This window comes from Anolis sagrei, chromosome Y (assembly GCF_037176765.1).
Source record: "Anolis sagrei isolate rAnoSag1 chromosome Y, rAnoSag1.mat, whole genome shotgun sequence".
NCBI lineage: Eukaryota > Metazoa > Chordata > Lepidosauria > Squamata > Dactyloidae > Anolis > Anolis sagrei.
Window position 1 is genome coordinate 26820591 of NC_090035.1, and position 20920 is coordinate 26841510.

Here is a 20920-nt window from a genome sequence, read left to right on the forward strand (position 1 = left end):
CCAAAAGCAGGGCCACATTTCCCATTGAAATATTAATAAGTTTATATTTGTTAAAATTGTTCTTCATTTTAATTATTGTATTGTTTTAAGTGGTTTTTTTACATTACAAATTAGATATTTGCAGTGCGCATAGGAATTCATTCATGCTTTTTTCAAATTATAATCTGGCCCTCCAACAGTTTGAGGGACTGTGACCTGGCCCTCGGTTTAAAAAGTTTGATGACCCCTGAGCTAGAGTATCCCCAGCAGCACAGAATGCCAAAACAGATTCAGAACATACCATTTAAAATGGCATTAAAAATAATACTCCAAACTAAGATGAGAATTCATCATACTGACCTAAATGAGGTACTTTGCCTCTTCACATCAGCCAATACAAGATGATGTATTGCATGCCAAATCAATCTACTGGTTAATATTTTATTTGCCTATTAAATTCTAATTCAGTCTGTTTTAATTGTTCTTTAGATCCCTGGTTTTTCTTTTCTTTTCCCATTAAACCGACAGAAGTAGATTTGAACGTTCTGCCACTCCTCTCATTTAATAGTGTTGTTATCATTTCAGGACAGTATTTGTTTATTGAGAAGCACTGATAACACTAAAATAACATCAAGTCACCTATCCACACCCGTTTCCCTTCTGACAGTGTGATCCAGCAACTGATATTAAAGAAGTTGTTACCTTTCCACAATTTACATGAACAATATGGCTTATTCAGCACCCAGGACAGAGCCTCAGCAGGACTAGTGCAGAAGCTACCACTAATTCATGGTACACTGATGGTGCTAAGACAGCGCTAAGATAGATGAAGTCTAATTGGATAAAATATCCAGAGAAATGGATGATAAAAGGAATATCTCCGGTCACAGAAACCAATTGTCAAGTGGCCTGAATCCTGCTATCGGTGAAAACTAGAGAAGACCTGTCAGATGTATAGAACTGATCTATATGTTGAATCAATGTTCAACAGTTGACTCAATGGGTTGACTCTATCCGGGGACTAACAAAAGTAATCAGATTTATGCCAAGCAGCAAACAACTGGGGCTCTCTGATCTGCTTCAAGGCTACAACACCAGTCCATCCTTGGAGTCCAATAGCAGTCCTAGGATCAATTTTCATCAGGATAGTAAAAAAGCAAGGAGTGAAGAATTCAAGTACGCTCTCCTCACGCTGCAGTCCTGATCCAGATTGGTCAGACATATGCACATATGACTCATTTGGGGTAGGGCATAAATTACTGTCCCCCACCCTTCACTTTAAAGGGAAGCAGCTGGAGTTTGACCATATACTGCACTTGCTTGATATAAGGTTTTAGCCATTGTGATCCACAGCGCCACAGCGCCAACATAACCTAGATCAGTCATAAACCAGGCCTCCAGAAGCATCAGTTTCAAAAGTCCAGTAAATACCATAGCTATGTCACTAACTCCATTACTATCATCATAATAAAATAATGTGAAAACTCTTCTGTAAATAATAAAAATTGCAATAAGAAAACCCTGAAATGTGAGTGAAGACGATAGCAACAAACATGAAAAGGAGAAGGATCCTTAACTTCAAAAACCCCACATATGACTTTTATATGTATCCCATCCACACTGCAAATGAATACAGAAACGCAGTGCTACTCACTGAGTGACACACACATTCAGGAAATTTTAGTAAAGGTGGGTACATATAGAGTGGAACACAAGTGGCATTATTGAGGCATAGGTTTGTAATCTGAGGGCGGATGTTGGTTTGCAACATCACAATTGTGTAACAACACAGAGCATGCCAAATAAAGGCCTTTCTTCATATGATGGTGCCTATACCTCCGAACATAGTGGGAGTGACATCTTTCACATCCAGCCATTTCAGTTCTGTTGAATTAAATTGTAGCTAGTGCATTTACATTTTACCCTTAGATTGGCACCAAGACAGGGGAAGCAATCATTTGAGAAACTTCCGGTTGTTGGGGAAAAGCAGAAGGCATAAGAGCTGAACTAGGCTCCTGCTGATTTAAAAAAAATAGCAAGTGCAATAATGAAGCAGTAAAAAATTGTATAACATCTATCAATTGTGTCCAACCAGCTGGATAATCAGCTACATTGTTGAGATTTGTACGAAAAATGATTAACCTACCCAAGCAATGGCCATGCTTCTCAAGATATAAAATAAGGTTCCTGAAGAATGCATTGTTTCATTATATAGATTTTTTCCCAGTATTAACTGGTCAGGCTGAGGGTGCTTTCTTCTAATTCAGTGCTACGCAAAATGCGTAGACTGATGCCGATCTATGAACTGCTGCCTGTCTTTAGATAAACTTGCAGGGAAGTAAGAAGTGATAGCCAATAGGTATGAATATGTTGCTAGTCCTTTGACACATTGAGTAAAAAAAGCCCTGTGGGCCATTCCTAGAGTATAATTTCCTTAAAGAAAGTTAACTCACATTTATATCTATCTGATCTTGTCTAGAACACAGCTTGCTTGTTTTCAATTTACCTGGTGCTTTCTCATAAAATTATATAAAATGATTAAATTTCTTACAAATAACAAAACTGCATGAACATCAATACCACATGAATATAAATATTTCATGCTACACAGTATCGTGGTTTTAAAAGGGACTGCTGCATAAAACAAATCCAACAACATTTAGGTTTGACATGCTAATATAGCTATGATTAACGTGTTATTGGTGCTCAAAGTAAGAAACAAATACCTCAGAATTCTCATAATGTATCCATCGGTAAAGGCTTGCTGTTTTGCATTAATTACAATACTTAACAAGCAACATAGCTTGCATCTTCTCCCCAATTAGGACATCCTTCAGAATCAATGTATTGACAGCCTTTGCTTTAAAAGCAACGCCTTGCAAAAAACATGAAGTGTCCCTATATTTCTCCTTCTGTCAGGAGGACCAGCTCAGAAAGCCTGTGCTCTAGCAAGATCAACGAAACAAGAAAAGCTCAGTTGAATAGCTAGACCAGGGCTGTGGTCACTTCTTCCAAGCAAGCCAAGGATACTACAAGAGCAATCTGTGTTGTGGCTTTGTTGGGAAGGGGTGCCAGCAGAGGCAAATGGGCTACATGTGTCTCCCGGGTGGTATCACATCTCTAGCCTGATTCTTACTTCTCTACTATATAGAATCATAAAGTTGGAAGAGACCTCATGGGCCATCCAGTCCAACCCCCTGCCAAGAAGCAGGAAAATTGCATTGCACCCCCGACAGATGGCCATCCAGCCTCTGTTTAAAAGCCTCAAAAAAAGGAGCCTCCACACTTCTTTATAAACCCTATTCAAATTTGTTTTTTCAAGTAATCTTTGCTAAAGTAACTATTCAAAAAATGTATACAACTTTCAGATTTATGTACTCAAGAGATTACAAACAAAATGAATTTATGAAGGTGCAAAATCTAACTATCTTCTTGTGGTACACGGATGAAAAAGTCTTTGAAGGGGAAGTGTTGAAATGTTTCAAGTGAAGCATAATATTTTTTGAAAAAATAATTGGAATGGCACGAAATTGCAAAAAAACATACAAGCAATAACATCTGGAGCGGGACGGGCCATCTATAATAGTTCTTCTGCTCTCTAACAAGAATTAGCATAAAAGAATGAATGCAGTAGGCCCTTGATATTCACTGGAATTTGGTTCCAGGGCTCCCAGTGGATCTCAAAATCTATAGATGCTCAAGTCCAATTATGCACAATGACATAGTAAAATGGCATCCTTATACAAAATGGAAAAATCAAGGTGTGTTCTTTTGGGTATTTTAACTTGTGGATGGCTGAATGAATGACTACAGAATCCATACATCCGAAGGGCCGGGGCATAGCTGGCAATATATTTTGGCTGTTCTGCACTTCTATAATAAAGTTTCAGAGCTTTTTAAAAGGTCAAACAGCCAAGAGCTCAATACAGACTCACCTCTTGCCTTAATTCCCAATCTGCTTCATTTCCAATTAGATTTATATCACAGCCCAAAGGTCAACAAGGCCTAAAATGAAGCACAACGGCCAACTTAACATAACCCAAATGAAGGCACCCGTCAATGCCCACAATGAGTACATTCACAGCCAACCTTTGCCCCCAGAAAACATTCTGAGCCAATGTTTGTACAGAAATCCCTCTGTTCTTTCTCTTAATGATCACCTATTAAAGGGCCTTATCTTTAAAAACACAAAGCCCCCTTCATTCACAAGCCAGAAACTATTCTTGCCTAAGTATGATATTGCCCGACATTAAAATTGTTATCCCAACAAGCAAAGGCTGCACGTGCATCTTTCACCAGCTGCATTTCTAGTTAATGAGTTTAATGAGTCATTTGCCTAAGTTTTCCTTCAAAATAATAGACAGCAAAATTAACATGAAGTGCAAAGGAGGAGCAGGAGAGATGGGATTTCAATTTAAAGGAGAGTTTCAAGCCAGAAGACATGGTCTTAAATAAGAAATGTTGCCATATGGCCATGAATATGTACACTCGTTATATTTACAGAACCTCTTTTGATAAATAAAATATGGGCAGTAGAATTATAGAGTTGAAATGAATCTCCAAAGACCATTCAGCCAATACCCTTACTACCACACAGGAACACACAATCAAAGCTCTCCTGATGGATGGCCATCGAATCCCTGCTTCAAAACTTCCAGAGAAGGAGACTCCCAGGCAGCATATTCCACTGTGGAACAGCTCTGACTATGAAAAAGTTCTTTCTAATATTTAGGTAAGGCCTCTTATCCTGCAGTTTGAATCCATTGCTCTGTGTCTTAGTCTCCAGAGCAAAAGAAACAAAGCTTGCTCTCTCCTCAATGGGACATCCTTTCAAGTACATAAAATGGTTATCAAGGGCCCTCTCAAACATCTGACTCCTAAACTGCTCCTCACCGAGATTTATTTGCACCCATTCCTGGAGAAGTCAGATCTGGCCACAGTGGTGCATGTCTTGATTACATCCTGGTTTGTCTACTATAATGTGCTCTATGTGGGGCTGCCTTTGAAAAGTGCTTATAAACTTCAGTTGATCCAAAGAGCAACAGCCAGACTGCTAACTGGGGCTGGCTACAGTCACAATTCAAAGTGCTAGTTTTGACCAACACAGTTCCATACAGCTTCAGTCCAGGTTATCTGAAGGAACGTATCTCTTTCTATGAATCTGGCAGACATCTAAAATCTACTGAGAAGGACCTTCTCTCTGTCCTACCACCCGCGGTTGGTGGAAATACAGAAGAGGGCCTTTTTGGTGGCTGCTCTCAGATTGTGGAACTCTCTCTCAAGGGAGACTAGGCCTCATCCCTGCTGGCCTTCCACTGGCAGGTCAAGGCCTTCTTCTACCAGCAGGCATTTGGATAAGGATAAGAGGCATGCTGCTGGGGAAGTGAGGGTGGGCTTCAGGGGGATGGGGGGGGGGGGCTATGAGTTTTAAAGGCTATTTTAAGTGTATTTTATGTTTTTACCACACTGTACTATTTCATAGTTTTTTTTTTACTTTTGTATTATGTTTTTTAAACTATTACTAAAATGTGGATTTGTTAGCCGTCTTGAGTCTCAACAGGGAGAAAGGTGGGATATAAATGAAATTAATAGCAGTAATAATTTACAGTTTTCAGACCTTTGACCATTTTGGTCACCCTTTCCAACTTGTCTGTTCTCTCTATTTCACCCTCATCACTTACAACAGGTAAGAACATGGCAAAGGGCCTTTTTGGTGTCTGCTTCCAGGCTCTGGACATTCCTTCCTAAAAAGGTCAAGCTGTTGTCTTTGTTGACATACCTTCTTAGGCACCTGAACATTTTATTGTTTCAGCAGGCCTTTGAGGACTAATCACTTAGGGGAGAAAGGACCTTTCATGTTGTCATTCTTCGTGTCAGAAGATACATTTTGATCAGCTTTTAATGTATTGATGCTCTAACTATATTTCAAGTTAGAGCATCTTGAAATTATACATCTGTTTGTGTGTGTTTATGTCTATGCCTGTGCATCACACACACAAGCAGATGTATAATTTCATTTGATTTAACTATTGCAAACTGTATTGTCGAAGGCTTTTTATTGCAAGCTGATTTGAGTCCTGACTGGAAAAAGTATGAGATACAGCTATACTGTATCTATGTCTATCTGTCTATCTATCTATCTATCTATCTATCTATCTACCTACCTATACACATAATAAAAAGTGAAAATGTGTATGTGTGTATAAGGCGGATGTGTCCACTTACACAGATAGCATCCCACCTCGACAAACAGCTTTAACCCACAGTACTGAAGATCTATCAAAGCTCTCCCTTCAAGGACATTTCAGGGTACAGAGAGCTACAGAGGACGCCATGAACATGTCTTCCAACCCCTGCTAATGCCTTCCTCAAACACCATACTGCCCATCACCCAAAAAATGCTTTCATTCAGGAAAAATTTCATCCTAGATCAGCATTTCTCAACCTGTGGGTCGGGACCCTTGGTGGAGGGGTCGCGAGGGGTGTCAGAGGGATCACCAAAGATCATCAGAAAACAGATTTTTCTGATGGTCTTAGGAAGGCCTTTTGCAGAGAAGGCTGAAGATCTCTTCATCTGTCCTTCTCTTCCTTTTTGGTTACAGATAGTGAATCTTCATTGTTTGAGTCTACAGTGCTTTCTGGATGTAGGTAAACTACAACTCCCAAACTCAAGGTCAATGCCCACCAAACCTTTCCAATATTGTCTGTTGGTCATGGGAGTTCTGTATGTTGGTCATGGGAGTTCTGCCACGTCGTCAACAAGTCCGATCTGAGTGGCAACTGAATGCAATAGCTGCCTGCAAGTTGGAGCAGAGTGACACACCATGGTGTGATGAGAATGCAATCGACCTGCTCTGCTTGAAGATGAGAGACCACTCTGGACAGCAGTGGCAGTAGTGGAAAGATGTACAGGAGGGCGGATGTCCAATCCAGAAGGAAGGCATCTCCCAAACAGCATGTCTGGTGGTGGTAAGATGTGCTCCAAAGAACTGGCACTTAATGTTGGCGGGGAGTTCTTGGGTCAAACTAATAGTTGTTTTAGGAGAGAACATCGAGTTTTTGCTGCTTTCGCGGACAAAAGGAACTAAGGCCTCAAGCCCCGCTGCCTGGCTTTATTACTGGAGTGGATGGGCGGGGCTGGAGTCTCTGATTTGGCAAAAGCTTTTCAATAAGGATCCGAATCAGCTGCGTGGACGCAGGAAATACCACAGGTGTGGGGATTTCACAGTGACCACGCTGAAGAAACAGGAATTGATCAGCAACTGAACAAGAAATTTGGGGGGAATTGACCTTGATTTACAGGCGTTGTTCAACGATGGATCTGCACCACACTTTCCACAGATGATGGGATTTGCAGTACGTTCACTCACTTCCTGAGACATTGTGACTCTATAAATGATGGACCTGGACCAAAGTTGCCACCCTCCCAATGACCCTGTTTACCTCCCGGTGCGGTTTGGGGGAGTACAGACCATGAATGATGAGATTTACAGTACCTTCATCCACATCCAGAGACTACTGCAACTGCCAAGGATGACAAACCTGGACCATACATTCCACACAGACCCCCATGACCCACTTTAAATCCTGATGCGGGTTTTGAGGGACCACGGGTGATGGGATTTGCAGTACATCCATCCACATCCAGACTACTGCAACCCCCACAAACGATGGACCTGGACCCATCTTGCCACATACTCTCCACTTTCTGTCCTGGTGAGGGTTGTAGTACAATGGACCACAGACAATAGAATTGAGGTACCTTCATCCACTTTCACAGACCACTTCAACCCTCATGAATGACAGGCCTGGATCAAACTTTGGATACAAAACCCCCATGACCAACAGAATATACTGCCGGATTTGTGGGGGGACCGGTCTACCCACGTGGGAGTTCACCCTGCATCCACAGCACTTTGAACCCCACCAATGATGGATCTGGATCAAACATGGCACACAGAACCCTGGTGACCAACACAACATACTAGAAGAGCTTGAGGGAGAACTAACTCACCCACGTGGGAGTTATAGTTCACCCTGCATGCAGAGAGCATTCCAAAGCCCCCAATGGCATATTTGGAACACACAGGGCACACAGGACTCTGGTGGCCAACAGAACATAGTGGAGGGGTGGGGAATGACTCACCTACGTGGGAGCTGTAGTTCACCCTGCATCTAGAGCACTCTGAACCCCAATAACGAATTTTGACCACACTTAACACACAGACCCAACATGCCTAACTTTGAATACAGACGGAGTTTGGGAGTGACTGCTCTCGGAATTTGGGAGTTGTAGTTCACCTGCATCCAGAGAAACTGTGACCCCCAATAACAATGGACCGGTACTACACTTGGCACAGATTAGTCTCATGATCAACTGAACATACTGCAGGGGTTGGTGGGAACTGACCTTGATTTTGGGAGTTGTACTACACCTGCACCCAGAGAGCACTGGACCCAGCCAACATTGGATCTGGACCAAACTTGGCACACAGACCCAACATGGCCAGCTATGCATACAGGGAGGGTTTGCGGAGGACTGACCCACGATTCTGGGAATTGTAATTAATCAACATTGTTACGTATTTTCTAATGGGAGTGTTCATAAACAACAAAATAAAAACTGGCTTTTTTCTAATAAATAGTGTTACTAATTAACTAAATGATATAAACTAACACCCCAAAAACAAACCATGCCTTTTTCAATAACCCAGACATTGTCGGGTACCCAAGTTAGTCTATAATAAAAGTGAAAATATGTATGTGGGTGGGTGGGTATGTATGCATCTGTTTGTGGGTCATTTCCAAGATGCCCCCCACTTTCGTAAAGTCCTGTGATTCCCACCAATGACAGATCTGAACCAAACTTGGCACACAGACCCCCCATGACCAACAGAAAATACTGAAGGGGTTGGGGGGGGGGGTGTTGACCCTGGATTTTGGCCATTATAGTTCATCCAAACCAGAGAGTCCTGCAATTTCCGCCAACAACAGATCTGTACCAACTTGGCACACATATCAAACATGACCAACTTTCAGTAATGGCCTGATCTGGAGGAATTGATCTTGGATGCAAGAAGTTCTAGTTCAGTCACATCCAGAGAACATTCTGAACCCAATTAACAATGGATCTGGATCAAACTTGGCATACCAACCTAACATGGCCAGCTTTAACAACTGATGTGGTTAGGGAACAATGACAGATTTGATGGGAGTTGCAGTTACACACTGTATGACATCGGCATGTCTATTTTTCTAGCCATCATACATGTTAATTTAAAAAAAATCCAGAGACAGGACAAGTTGGAGCTCATTCCCAGTTTACTCCTGCCTCTGCTGCAACTTCCAAACATCCTGCTGTGCTGCTGAAGCAAATCTAGCCAAACAGATTCAACTATTGCAATTCTGAGACACATCACACAGTTCAACTGGGACAGGATGAAACCAAAGGCCAGTTGCCCATGAGAAGGCCACAAGCGTTAACACATGGGCAACTGAACCTCCCCGGCAGATCCTGAGAGATAATATGCATCGGATACAGGTGGCAACATATAGTCATTGTGACTAGTAGCACTGAGAACTTTACCCTGCATGAATTAGTCTAATCCTCTTAAAACCATCCCAGTGCTGCGTCTGGCAGGAGAAAAACCCATAGTTTAACTATGCCCTGAATGAAGTATACCTTTTCTCCCTCAAGAGAGTTCATTTCAAAGTTTAGACCTGGCAAATAAAAGTTGCTTTGACCTCCAGTAACAACAATGCATGTAACCTTGAGGAACAGCAATGTAGTGTCAAAGGCTGCTACAATAAAACTGAATTTGACTGTACACTAAAATTTCAGTTTATTGTTAGCAGTGTGAGACTCAGTTTGCTATAGTCACAAGCTTCTGCCCTTTTCAAACAACTTCTTGCTGTGGTTATATAGGTCTCCAAATAAACTGTAATGCTTTTAATTGTTTACTAAATCATTTGACTAGAAAGCTTCGTAACACTTGGAACCAGAATAATTGTGTGCAAGACATGCAAGGCTGAAAAGTGATTTGGTTTCAGCTCTCAATAATAAATATTGAGTTGCAATATTTATTATTCACCTTTTGCCTAGTGATTAGGAGTGGGGTCCAAATCTAAGTGGAGAGCAAAGTTTTGCGATGATAGTATGAGTGATGTTCCTTCCTGCTTTCCCCCTACAATGCTACCTTGCTTTAATCCTCTCCCCCTTTAAAAAGTTCAACATGAAAGTAAAACTCTGGTTCTATTTTAAGGAAACATTTTACTTATTTCTAAAATGCAGCCACTTCAGTTGGTGCCACAAGGCGTCCAAGCAATACACATCTAGGGCCGAGCCAGCCAAAGATAATCTTTACGACCAGCACCACACACAAAAGCAGCAGAATCTATTTTTGACAGTTCAATCTAAAATAGGTTGTGAAACAAGAATAGAATAGTTTCCCCATAGTATTTTCACTTCAGCTGTGAAGTGAGGGGGTGCTACTGTTCTTGAAATGATGACATTAGTTTTGGAGGGTCAGACAACTCTCAGACATGTGTGGGATGAGAGGAGTCATTGCTGCAACACAGTGAGCCTTCCAGTGGGTGTCAATTCTGTGGGCTTTAGGATTTCTAGCAGTCAACTGTTTTGCTCTGATATGCCCCAAAACTATCTCTAAGAGTGTAGGATGTATATGTGTGTGTGGGGGGGGGGCAACTCCACTACGCTTGAAGCTCCCCTGCGTCAATTTTGAATCCCCCCGCCATGCCTTAAAGTCATCTGTGTATGGGTCTAAAAGACTCCAGAACATATCCCGTGTCTCTGAGGGCTAAACAGCAACAGGCATAACCAGGTGTAGTGAGAGGGCAAAGTCCTCCAAATTTGTTTGGAGGGCTAATATGCCCCAGTTCCCCAAGTTCAGTTCCTCTTTCGTGACCTAGAGATATGCACATGGTCAAATAGTACGAGAATTGTCAGATTATTACGCATGGTAGAGACTCCGGGGCCATCCTAGGAACACACAAACAAAGCATCCCTGACAGATGGCCACCCAGCCTCCAGAGAGGGACACTCCACTAGACTCCTAGGCAGCAAATTTTACTGTGGATCAGCTCTAACCATCAGGAAGTTCAAAACAATGCTACTGCCATAAGAACCATTCAAATTGAATTCTTTACAGTTAAGAAAAATTCTGCTTTTTTGACAGCATGTTCTACCTGTCATCAGCAAGACGAAGGCTAAAAGGTCTGACCTGTTGTTAGAAATCATTAGCTGATGTTCAACATTTGGTCTTTGTTCTAGGTATTCACTAATACTTTGTGGTGTTATTCTATTTTGTGGCACTGCAAATGTAAATTGCTAAATCAACAAACTGCCTCTTTATTTAAAGGTGAATTGAATGACAACAAGAAATTAAGGACATCAGATGCAGTCTAGAACTTGGCTGACACCTGACTGAGGATAGCATCAGGCCCTACAAAGTAAGGACCTCAGTGTCAAAAAGAAATTTCCTACTGTCCTAATGGGAAAAAGGAGTTTGAGAAAGATGTCCAGAAAAACATTAAAAATTTACTAGGCAAGCTTTGTAGTATAAACTGCAGGAAAACAGTGTGAAGATTCCTACATACTGTAGCAGTTTGAAATCCCAATGTATTCCATACTATGTATATTCTTTGATCTTTATAAAAGAAGTCCCAAATGTCATCAGGATGGATGACTTCTTAGTTTGTGTAGCACTCTCACATGAGATAAAAAGCCCTGATGAGCTCAGATGCAAATTATAAATGCCTTTACTCACTTCTTTGATGAAACTGAGAACTTTGTCTTGCCCAAACTCCTGTTTCACCCCACATCTCTGCAATCCTGCAATCTTCTCCCATCTTCTCCAGCTGTTTTTTCAATGTTTCATAGGATGAAGCCCTTCCTTTGCTTCTCCCTGCCTCATGCTACTCAAGTTCCTTGAAACTCTGTTCTTGGCAATTCTCTCTCTGTGCATTCTATGAAAAGCCCTTGTCCTAACCTGTTAAAATTAGCTACACTGCTATAACACTGCTACACTGCTATAACATACTATCACCCCTTCCTTTCCGCTCCCTCACCCATATTGTGCTTCAATAGTTATATTTATATTTTTAATGTACCAAACATACCAAGTTTGTTTGAAAACGTGACTCTATTTCCTGTACTGGTCAATGACCGAAATAAATGATTTGATTTGATACTATCACCAGATTCAGAAGAAAAGGCATGCAAAGGCAGTTATGACATATGAGAATTCATTGGCCCTAACATGAAGTCCAAAAGCTTTTTAAAAGGATTAGACAAATTCATGGCAGAATATTATTGCTATATAAAGAAACCTCTATGTTCTGAAGTTGTAAACCTGAATATCGCCCTTGACAACAACTAGCATATAGAAACTACATTCCATTTCAAGCCCTGCTCCAAGCACCCAAAGTCACCTGTACCTGACCCATATCTGGAGAGCCAATGCTGAATTGCCTGTGCCTTGACAGGGCCCAACTAAATGTCATTTTATCATTCACTACAAGCAACAGCTTAGAAATGGGCAAATAATATGTGTTCCCTAAATACACTTCTTGTTTACCAACTACACCTTTATAAGACTTACAGTAGAAATTCAAGTTGGAACACTTAGTTTCAGGCAAAAAAAAAAGTTTGTATAAGAACACAAGATGGAACTCTTGACATTTTACCATATGGCAGTGTCACCAGTGGATTCAGGGTCTGGAAACATGAGCCTAGATAAAAGTTGATGCTTCAAGATGCTCTGAACCTTTTTTCTTTAGCTATTAAAAGTATTAACCAAGCCACTCAACCCTACGTCCAGTAGAAAGGGAGGTGAGGAAGAATAACCCACTAAGGTCCCACTCTTTTTCTGGATAATATAAGGATATATTTATTTATTTCCTTACTTACTATATTTATATCTCACCTTTCTCAACCAAGACAGCTTACAATAGACTGCACAAATTGAGTCTACATTATCACACTATGTAAGAAATATCTTTGGACAATATCTCATACAAACCTCTGAATATGTTGCAAATTAGTGAAAGCCGAAGTCTAACTTGATACAGGGAAACTCCATCTTGGGGCAGAATCATTTCAGAACAGCTCATATGATAAAATGCTTCTCTAAACAAAACTCACTCCACACAGAGACAATTGAGTTGCCTCTTTCCCACATTATGGGAAAACTATTTTGTTTTAATGGGGAAGCATTTTATGACATGAGTCCACCACCCACCATTTAAAATGGTACAACCCACTTTTAGTTCTTTTAATCACACTACAAATATAAGTTCTCATTATATATAAACTCACATGTAACATTTCTACATACGATATGTAAAAACACATTTAAATCCAAACTTGATTAATAATAATGTTGATGATGGTTGCATTGTTGTGGTTTAAATAGAAAGAGTCACTGAAAAGTAGAAGTTTCACGTTTACAAAAGCATCCTAAAAGCTCTTGCACAAAGCCATATACTGCAGAATAACAAGGCAGAAAATCCCACAACATCTGCTTTGAACTGGGTTATCTGAGTCCATATTGTCATATATTCCAGTTCAAAGCAGATAATGTGGGATTTTATTCAGCTATGTGGAAAGGGCCTCATTTTTTCCAATAAGTGGCAAATGTTAGTTGGCCAGCCTGCAATTTGTAGAGCTTACCCTAACTGCACAAAAATTAACCAAGATATAATTCTTAAAGCCACTGCTAACCTATTGCTTTTACACAGGGATGCTTTTGATTTTCTGATCCCTCAAGTCTATAATCTTGTTACTGGACAACACAGATAAAGAACAGGAACTGATTTTAAAACCTGGCAGTTTCTAAGAAAGCAGCGGAGGCCTTCCCAGTGGGAAAAGAAAAGGAAAACAAACAAAATTTGTCAACACATTGGCTTTCTGTGGCAGTTGTAAAAAGCCAGAGGTGGTGGAATGGCTGGGAGGTCCAGCGTATATTTTAGGGAGGAGGGTTGTTCCCCCCTTTCTCCTCCTAGGATGACTGCGCAGGATCAGTGCCCTGGTGACTATTTAAGAGCATTACAGGCAGCTAGGATTTAGCCGACACCACCATCCCTTCCCCTCCCCACCAAAGGTGGATGCCTTCTCTGTAAATAACCCTGAGTATGAGGCACAGTTGTGCTGCTGCCCCAATTAAAAATGGCGATCTCATCCAACTGTCTTTCTGCAAGAAGATACAATGGGAACAAGAGGCTGGAGGCTTTACACAAAAAATGTTTTAAAAACTGCTGAGTGTGTGTGTGGGGAGGACATGTAGCAATCCTAAGCTATCAGCCTCCTTCCTATCAGAGGTTGCTCACATCAAGAGTCAACTCTCTTCAACAACGGCCCCCATACACAAACCTTTACTATTACAATTATACATCTACTGCATGCATCTCTCCTGCTCATTCCATTCTTAGATTGTCATGCAAAAAAGCAATCACCCCCCCCCCACCTCCCAAAGCACTCTCTATGGCTTTCTGCAATGGAAGTAACCCCCCAATTTTGAAAAGAGAGAGAACTGATGCTAACACAGCATTATTCAAAGTGGGAGTCAGTGGCCAAAGACTGGCCACTGAGTCTTTGGTTGTTACTCTTTTCTCCCATATACTTTCTTATTTACAAAGTCTCCAGCATATTAGCCTGCCTTTCATAGCCACACATGGCCAGGAACCATTGACAACAACCCAGCAAAACCCACCTACAGCATCCCAGAAAAGAAGAGGAATGTCATCTATTCTCTTAAAAAAAAACTTTTGCCTTCACTGGGTAGAGAGGGAGCCAAATAATAATGATGCTTCTCTGGGGGAAAATTAGCTGCAGGTTTCTCAAAAGACCCTTCAAGCAAGCAAACAAATAGACAGACTGGAAGAAGGTGGTCAAAAATGAAATTCAATTTTGATTCCGACTCAAGTAGCCCTGTTGCAATTCATGGGGTTTAAGTATGTGGGAATTAACAAATTCTCAGTAATTTCAATGGGATTTAGTTCTGTGGGAGGAGGCCCTCTCTTGCTTCTACCAACATGGCAGTGGGTTTTCTTCTCCAAAGAGAGGAAAACAGAATATTCTATGGCCCTAGACAAGGGGGCAATGAAGTATGATTTCAGCTACCTTAATTTATCTAGCTTGACCAGGAGAGTGGACATCAAACTGAGTCTTGTGATCTAAGCCTTACTTTAGTTTTACAATTTAAAGGGAGGTTTACCGAAGGGATTGCAGGGAATGATTAGTGCAGAACTAGAGTCATTAAAGATCAGAGACTGCCATGCTGCAATAGTATAGAAGAGTGCAATGAAAACTGAGAGGGTTTGAAAAAGGGAGGGCAGAAGCTACAAAAATGAGGAGAATTAGGAAGGAGAGCTCTTCATCCCATGAGGAAACCCACTGGGTGACCTTGGGCAAGTCGCAGTCCTCTAGCTAAGGAGAAGGGAATAGCCAAACCTTCTCTAAATAAATCCTGCCAAAAAAAAAAAAAAACCTCCAAGAGGATTGCCAGAAGTCAGCATCAATCTGAATGCAAAAAGATAGCAGAAATGTGGCTTCATTGGACCTATAAAAAGGACAATCTGCATAACATTCACCTATAAAGGTAAACAGAAGGAAGTGGCTGCGCGGTTCAGGCATGGGGCTGAATGGAGAGCTAAACATAGAGCTATGGTAAGATTACTGGGAAGGGACACTGTAAATTAAAAAAGGCGGAGGGACTTGCAGAGAAGGGATAATTGCATAGTCAAAGAACAAGTGTCTAAAATGCCTCCAAAATTGAGATGGTAGCAGAAGGGAGGAAGGACTGGGCCTCAGATTAGAGGTAGGGGCTACAAAGTTGGAAAATCCTAATCCTGAAGTAGGGCAAATGAAGAGGGGAAATATGCAGAGCTGGCAGTTGCCAGGCAAACGCTGGTGGTGACTGGAAGGAAGGAAATGCCATGAGAGAAAGACTGCAAAGTGAGAGGGGGGCTGGAAAGGATGTGAAAAGCCTCAAGGCAATCAATGCAAGGAGGAAGCAAAGCATTTACATATACACCATACAGAAGAGTGAAAACGCATAAGAAAGCAGACCACTATCAGATTTGGGGGAGTTGGTGGTGGAAGAGTAAAGACTGGAGCTGAAGGAAAAGAAACAAAGTCTAGTTTATAAGGAGACTGAAAGGATGTTGCAAGAATCAATGGAGGCAGAAGGGGCCTGCAAATGCAAGGTTGTTGGAGAGGCTTTTCCTGTGTTGGGAGAAGTGAAATTACAGTTTCAATTAGAAGGAAGACTGGGCTGTGAAAGGAAGAAAAGGGTCTGCAAGAAAGATCCTGGAAATTGGAGGGGAGGAGCCTGAAAGAAAGAAAGAAAGAAAGAAAGAAAGAAAGAAAGAAAGAAGCTATAGGGAAAAGGGGGAAAGTGGGTGTTGCAATATTGAACTGGAACAGGGGGCAGGAAAATAGGAGGGGGGTTAAGCTAGAGACTTGGAATGCTTTTGTAAGAATGAGGAGGGGAAAATGCAAAATCCAAAAGTAGGAGAAGAGGGTGAAGGGCTGGGAAAAGATGCTGGCGGTTGCAATATGGGGGAGGGGGGAGAGAAAATGTGAAATTGGGGTGCAGGGAGGAAGAAATTGTGGTAGTTAATGAGGAAACCCAGACATAGAGAAATGTGTAAGGGGAGTATGTGGGAAGGGGAAAGGGATGCTAAAATTAAGGCACGGGGAGGGAAGGAAGAAACTGCTGCAATTGATAAAAGAATTTCTCAAACTGTGCTCCTCCAGATGTTTTGGACCTCAGCTCCCACAATTCCTAACAGCTTGTAAACTGGCTGGGATTTCTGGGAGCTTTCAGTTTCTTTTGTAGAGCAATAAAGCAGACTAGAAACAAACACAAACATAATATAAGAGGTCGCCAAAAAGGGCTGGGGAAATGACTAGGAGCATGTAGTACAGAAAGAAACCAAAGGATGACAAGGAAGACATCACACTCGGGAGCCGGGATTGAAAAGGGAGGAGTGACTGCAGCAATCCATGAGGGGAAATCTAGGCCTGGAAGAAAAGTAGATGGGACAAGGAGGTACTGCGTTGGAGGGGAGAACTCAAAGAGAACCTGAAACCCATGTGCATGGGAAAGAGGAAACTATGGCAAGGGATGACAGAACATCCAGGCCTGGGAAACCAGGTAATATCCTGGGGAAAAAATAGACTGGGGGCAGCAAAAGATGGCCAAAGAGGGTCTGAAAGTAGAATGATGAGAGGGAAAGAGGGGGGCAGGGAGAAAAGAAGCTGCAGCAAGGATGAGAGGAAATCCAGGTCTGGAAAACAAGTGTATAAGGGGATGCACAGAGACTGGGGGCAAGAAGAGAAGAAGCTGAAAAGAGGTCTAAAATGGGGTGATGGGAGGAAAAGCCAGGAAGGGAAGACACTGCAGCAAGGGATGAGAAGAAACCTGGGACAGGGAAAGGAACGTATGTGAGATTTCAAGGAGGGGGGGAATTGGGAGCATTTGGGGGTGAGGAAGGTCTTAGGTCCCCTTTACACTGTCATATAATCTACACATTATCAAAACATATAATCCACACTATCTGCTTTGAACTGGGTCATATGAGTCTACTAGGCCTGGGTAACAACGGAAAAATTTGTTTCTAAACTCGTTTCATTTTTAGGGGGTCCATTGCATTTCGTTTTTTAAAAGAATTCCAAATTTTTCTTTTAAAAAATTTCGTTATTTATGAAATTTTGTAAATTTCAAATTGATTCGTTAATGGCGGACGCAATTGCGCAATATGCTAAAAAACCTCCAAATGGGACAGGGGGGAACTTCTGAAGCTTCCCTCTCCCTCTGTTGTTGACTGTTGGTGTGATAATTTATTTATTTTTTATCACTGATAAAACAAACAACAACTATAAAACTTGCACCAGACATATGGAAATAATAACGAAACAATTTTGAAACGATTGCGAAACTATTTCGAACCAATTACGAAATAAATTGAAAAATTTGTTTCGATTTTTAGTTGCTCCTGCATGGCTCAATATCAGATCGTAAGCTAATTTAAATACGAATCAATAACGAATTACGAAATTAACGAACGAAACCGCTCAGCCCTAGAGTCTACAGTTCCATCTAATCCAGTACAAAGTAGAGAATCTGGATTGTATTATGGCAGTACAGAAGGGGTCTAAAAAGTTGTAAACTTTTAGAGAGAAGGGAAACGTAGATGAGAGGACTTTTAGAGAGAAGGGAAACGTAGATGAGAGGAAACCAAGGCCTGGGAACTGAGGGCCCTTCTACGCTGCCATATAAAATCCAGATTTTCTGCTTTGAACTAGGGGCCCTTCCACTCAGTCCTATAGCCCAGAATATCAAGGCAGATATTGGAAGGGGTCCAGATTATATGGCAATGTAGACTCATATAATCCAGATCATGTGGACTATCTGCTTGATAATCTGGATGATATGGCTGTGTAGAAGGGGCCTGAATTTAAAAATCTGTGGTTGGGGGGGGGGGGGGGGGGAGAGAGAACAGCAGGCTGAAAGGAGGCTTAAAATGGGATGAGAGTAAAAGTGGCAGGGGGGACAAAACTGCACCCAGTGAATAAGAGTGTGAGGCCCCTTCCATCTGAATAAAATCTCGTATTATTTTCTTTGAGTACGGTTATATGGAAGTGTGGACTCTGATAATCCAGTTCAAAGCAAACATTGAGGATTAACTGCCTTGACATTCTGAGTGGTATGGCTGTGTGGGAGCCTCCCCCTCCCCCAGAGATTGGGAGCAGGAGGAAGAAGAAAAAAGAGCCAAAAGAGGACCTCAATTTGGGATGAGGGGAGGCAAAAGAGGGGAGGGAGGAAACTGCAGCCATGGCTGAAAAGAGTCAGCGAATAAGTGATTGGGAATCAGAAAGCGAGAAAATGGGGGTCTAACAAGGAGGGAAGATTCACTGTTAGTTGAAAGGATTAAGAAAGAGTTTTAAAGAAAACCTGAAATCTAGGGGGGGGGGGGGATCCATTGAGAGTTAAAAGGGTTAATTACTCTATTAATTTTATGTCAAACTAACCTTTGCTGTTTCTGTAAATTGTTCTCCATGTCAATGTTTTTTGTGTTGAGTTAAGTTACTTGATGGGCTATGTTATCATTGAATTGGAGGTTGGTTTATTTTGGGACTTGTTTGGATTGTTATTGTATTTGCAATGGTAGTTGAATTTATGGTCTTGTCAAGGCATGGAATGTTTGCCATTTTGTTTGTTGGAATCCTCCCTGAGTCCCCTTGGAGGAAATAAGACGGAATATAAATATAAAGTTTTGATTATTTTGATTTTATTTAAGGAAAAAACCTTTGGAAAGCGTGAAATGGGGGGGGGGGGGGGAGAGTTGAAAGGATTAAGACGTCTTAATGAGAAATGGGGGAGGGGGAGAGTTACAGGGCCCACCTTCCATCTCCATGTCCTCGGGCTCGCTTAGCTGCTGCTCCCCGGGCTTGGGCGGCGGCGGTGGGGGCTGGGGCTGCTGCTGGTGGTGGTTCATGGCGGGGAAAAGCTGCTCTTCCCCTCGAGGAGGGAGCGGCGGCGAGGAGCGGCGGAGGAGCAGTAGGAGAGGCGGCGGTGGCGGTGGGTGGAAACGGCGGGAAGGAGGCGGCGGCAAGGCCGAGGCCTGCTCCGGCGGCGGAACCTGCTGTCGACTCTCCTCTTCGGCCTGATGCTGCGGCGGCGGCGGGAGGGCGACGCGCACGTATTTGCTGGCTATTCGCCCAATGGCGGCGGGGGAGGGAGGGCGAGGGCGGGAAGTCGGGCCGGAGAGAAGGGCCTCCTCTTCCTCCTCACCGCTGCGGCCTACTCCTGACACTGAGGCCTCTCCTCCTCCGCCTCCTCCCGTGAGGAGGGCCGTTGAGGCAGGGCTTCCTTCCCTCCGTCTTTCGTCGGGCCTTCTCCTTCTCAAACGCCTCAGCTCTTCTGTTTCTCTCCCTCTCGCTCCGACGGCAGGCGTGCGGCCTAGTCCGCCGCCCTCCTGCGCATGCACCGCCTCCTCCTCTTCAGGGCTCTTCAAAATGGCCGTCCCAAGTGACACCGCCGCATGAGGGGAAATAGCAAGAGGCCGAAAAAGGAGAGGCACACGCAGGCGGGCCAGGAGGCCTTCTCTTTTTCCAGCCTCCCCTCGCCCCCTCCCTCCGCTCGTCCTGCAACGGAGGAGGAAAGCGACCAAAAAGAACGAGGAGAGAGGAAGGAAGCGACGCAGCGACAGCAGCCGCCGCCGCCGCCAGAGTGAAGGGGCGGGGCTTCCCATGCCAAGGGGAGGAGCTGGAACTAAGGGGCGGGGCTTCCCAGGCCGAGGGGGCGGGGCCATTGCGAATAATAATAATAATAATAATAATAATAATAATAATAATAATAATAATAATAATAATAAATGTGTTGTCGAAGGCTCTCATGGCCACAATCACTGAGTCGCTGTATGGTCATGTTCCAGAAGCATTCTCTTCTGACGTTTCGCCCACATCTGTGACAGGCATCCTCAGAGGTTGTGAGGTCTGTTGGAAAACTAGGCATGTGGGGTTTATATATCTGTGGAATGTTGTCCAGGGTGGGAGAAAGAACTCTTGTCTGCTTGAGGCAAGTGTGAATGTTGCCATTGTCCAGCTTGATAAGCATTGTGTGATGGTCAAAAAAGAAGCACAACCATCACCCAGGTTAAAAAAAAACCACAATTAAAGCCCTGGCACAACATGCAATAAGAATCTGCGAAGCCCACCTCCTCCAAGGTGAACTGAATCACCTAAACTGGGCTCTACAGGCCACAGACATCAGAAGAAGAAGCTGAAGACCTTTCTTTTTCTACCCCACCTCCATCTCCCCGAGGGGACTCGGGGCGGCTTACATAGGGCCAAGCCCAAGGCAACATAAAATTAAATAAAGAACAGGACGCGGACGCGGAACAATGGACGCGGAAC

At 42.7% G+C, this 20920-nt stretch overlaps 1 protein-coding gene across 2 annotated transcripts in view; it reads right to left on the bottom strand.

Annotated features, from left to right (window-relative positions):
• Window positions 1-20249, bottom strand: part of LOC137095395 (ubiquitin carboxyl-terminal hydrolase 7-like) — an 80094-nt gene extending 59845 nt beyond the window's left edge. For both annotated transcript variants that reach the window (XM_067462013.1, XM_067462012.1), the window contains exon 1: window positions 19407-20249. In XM_067462013.1, coding sequence (XP_067318114.1) covers window positions 19407-19500 — 94 coding nt within the window. In that variant the 5' untranslated portion in view covers window positions 19501-20249. The remainder of the gene's footprint in view (window positions 1-19406) is intronic.
• Between the last annotated feature and the right edge of the window lie 671 nt (window positions 20250-20920).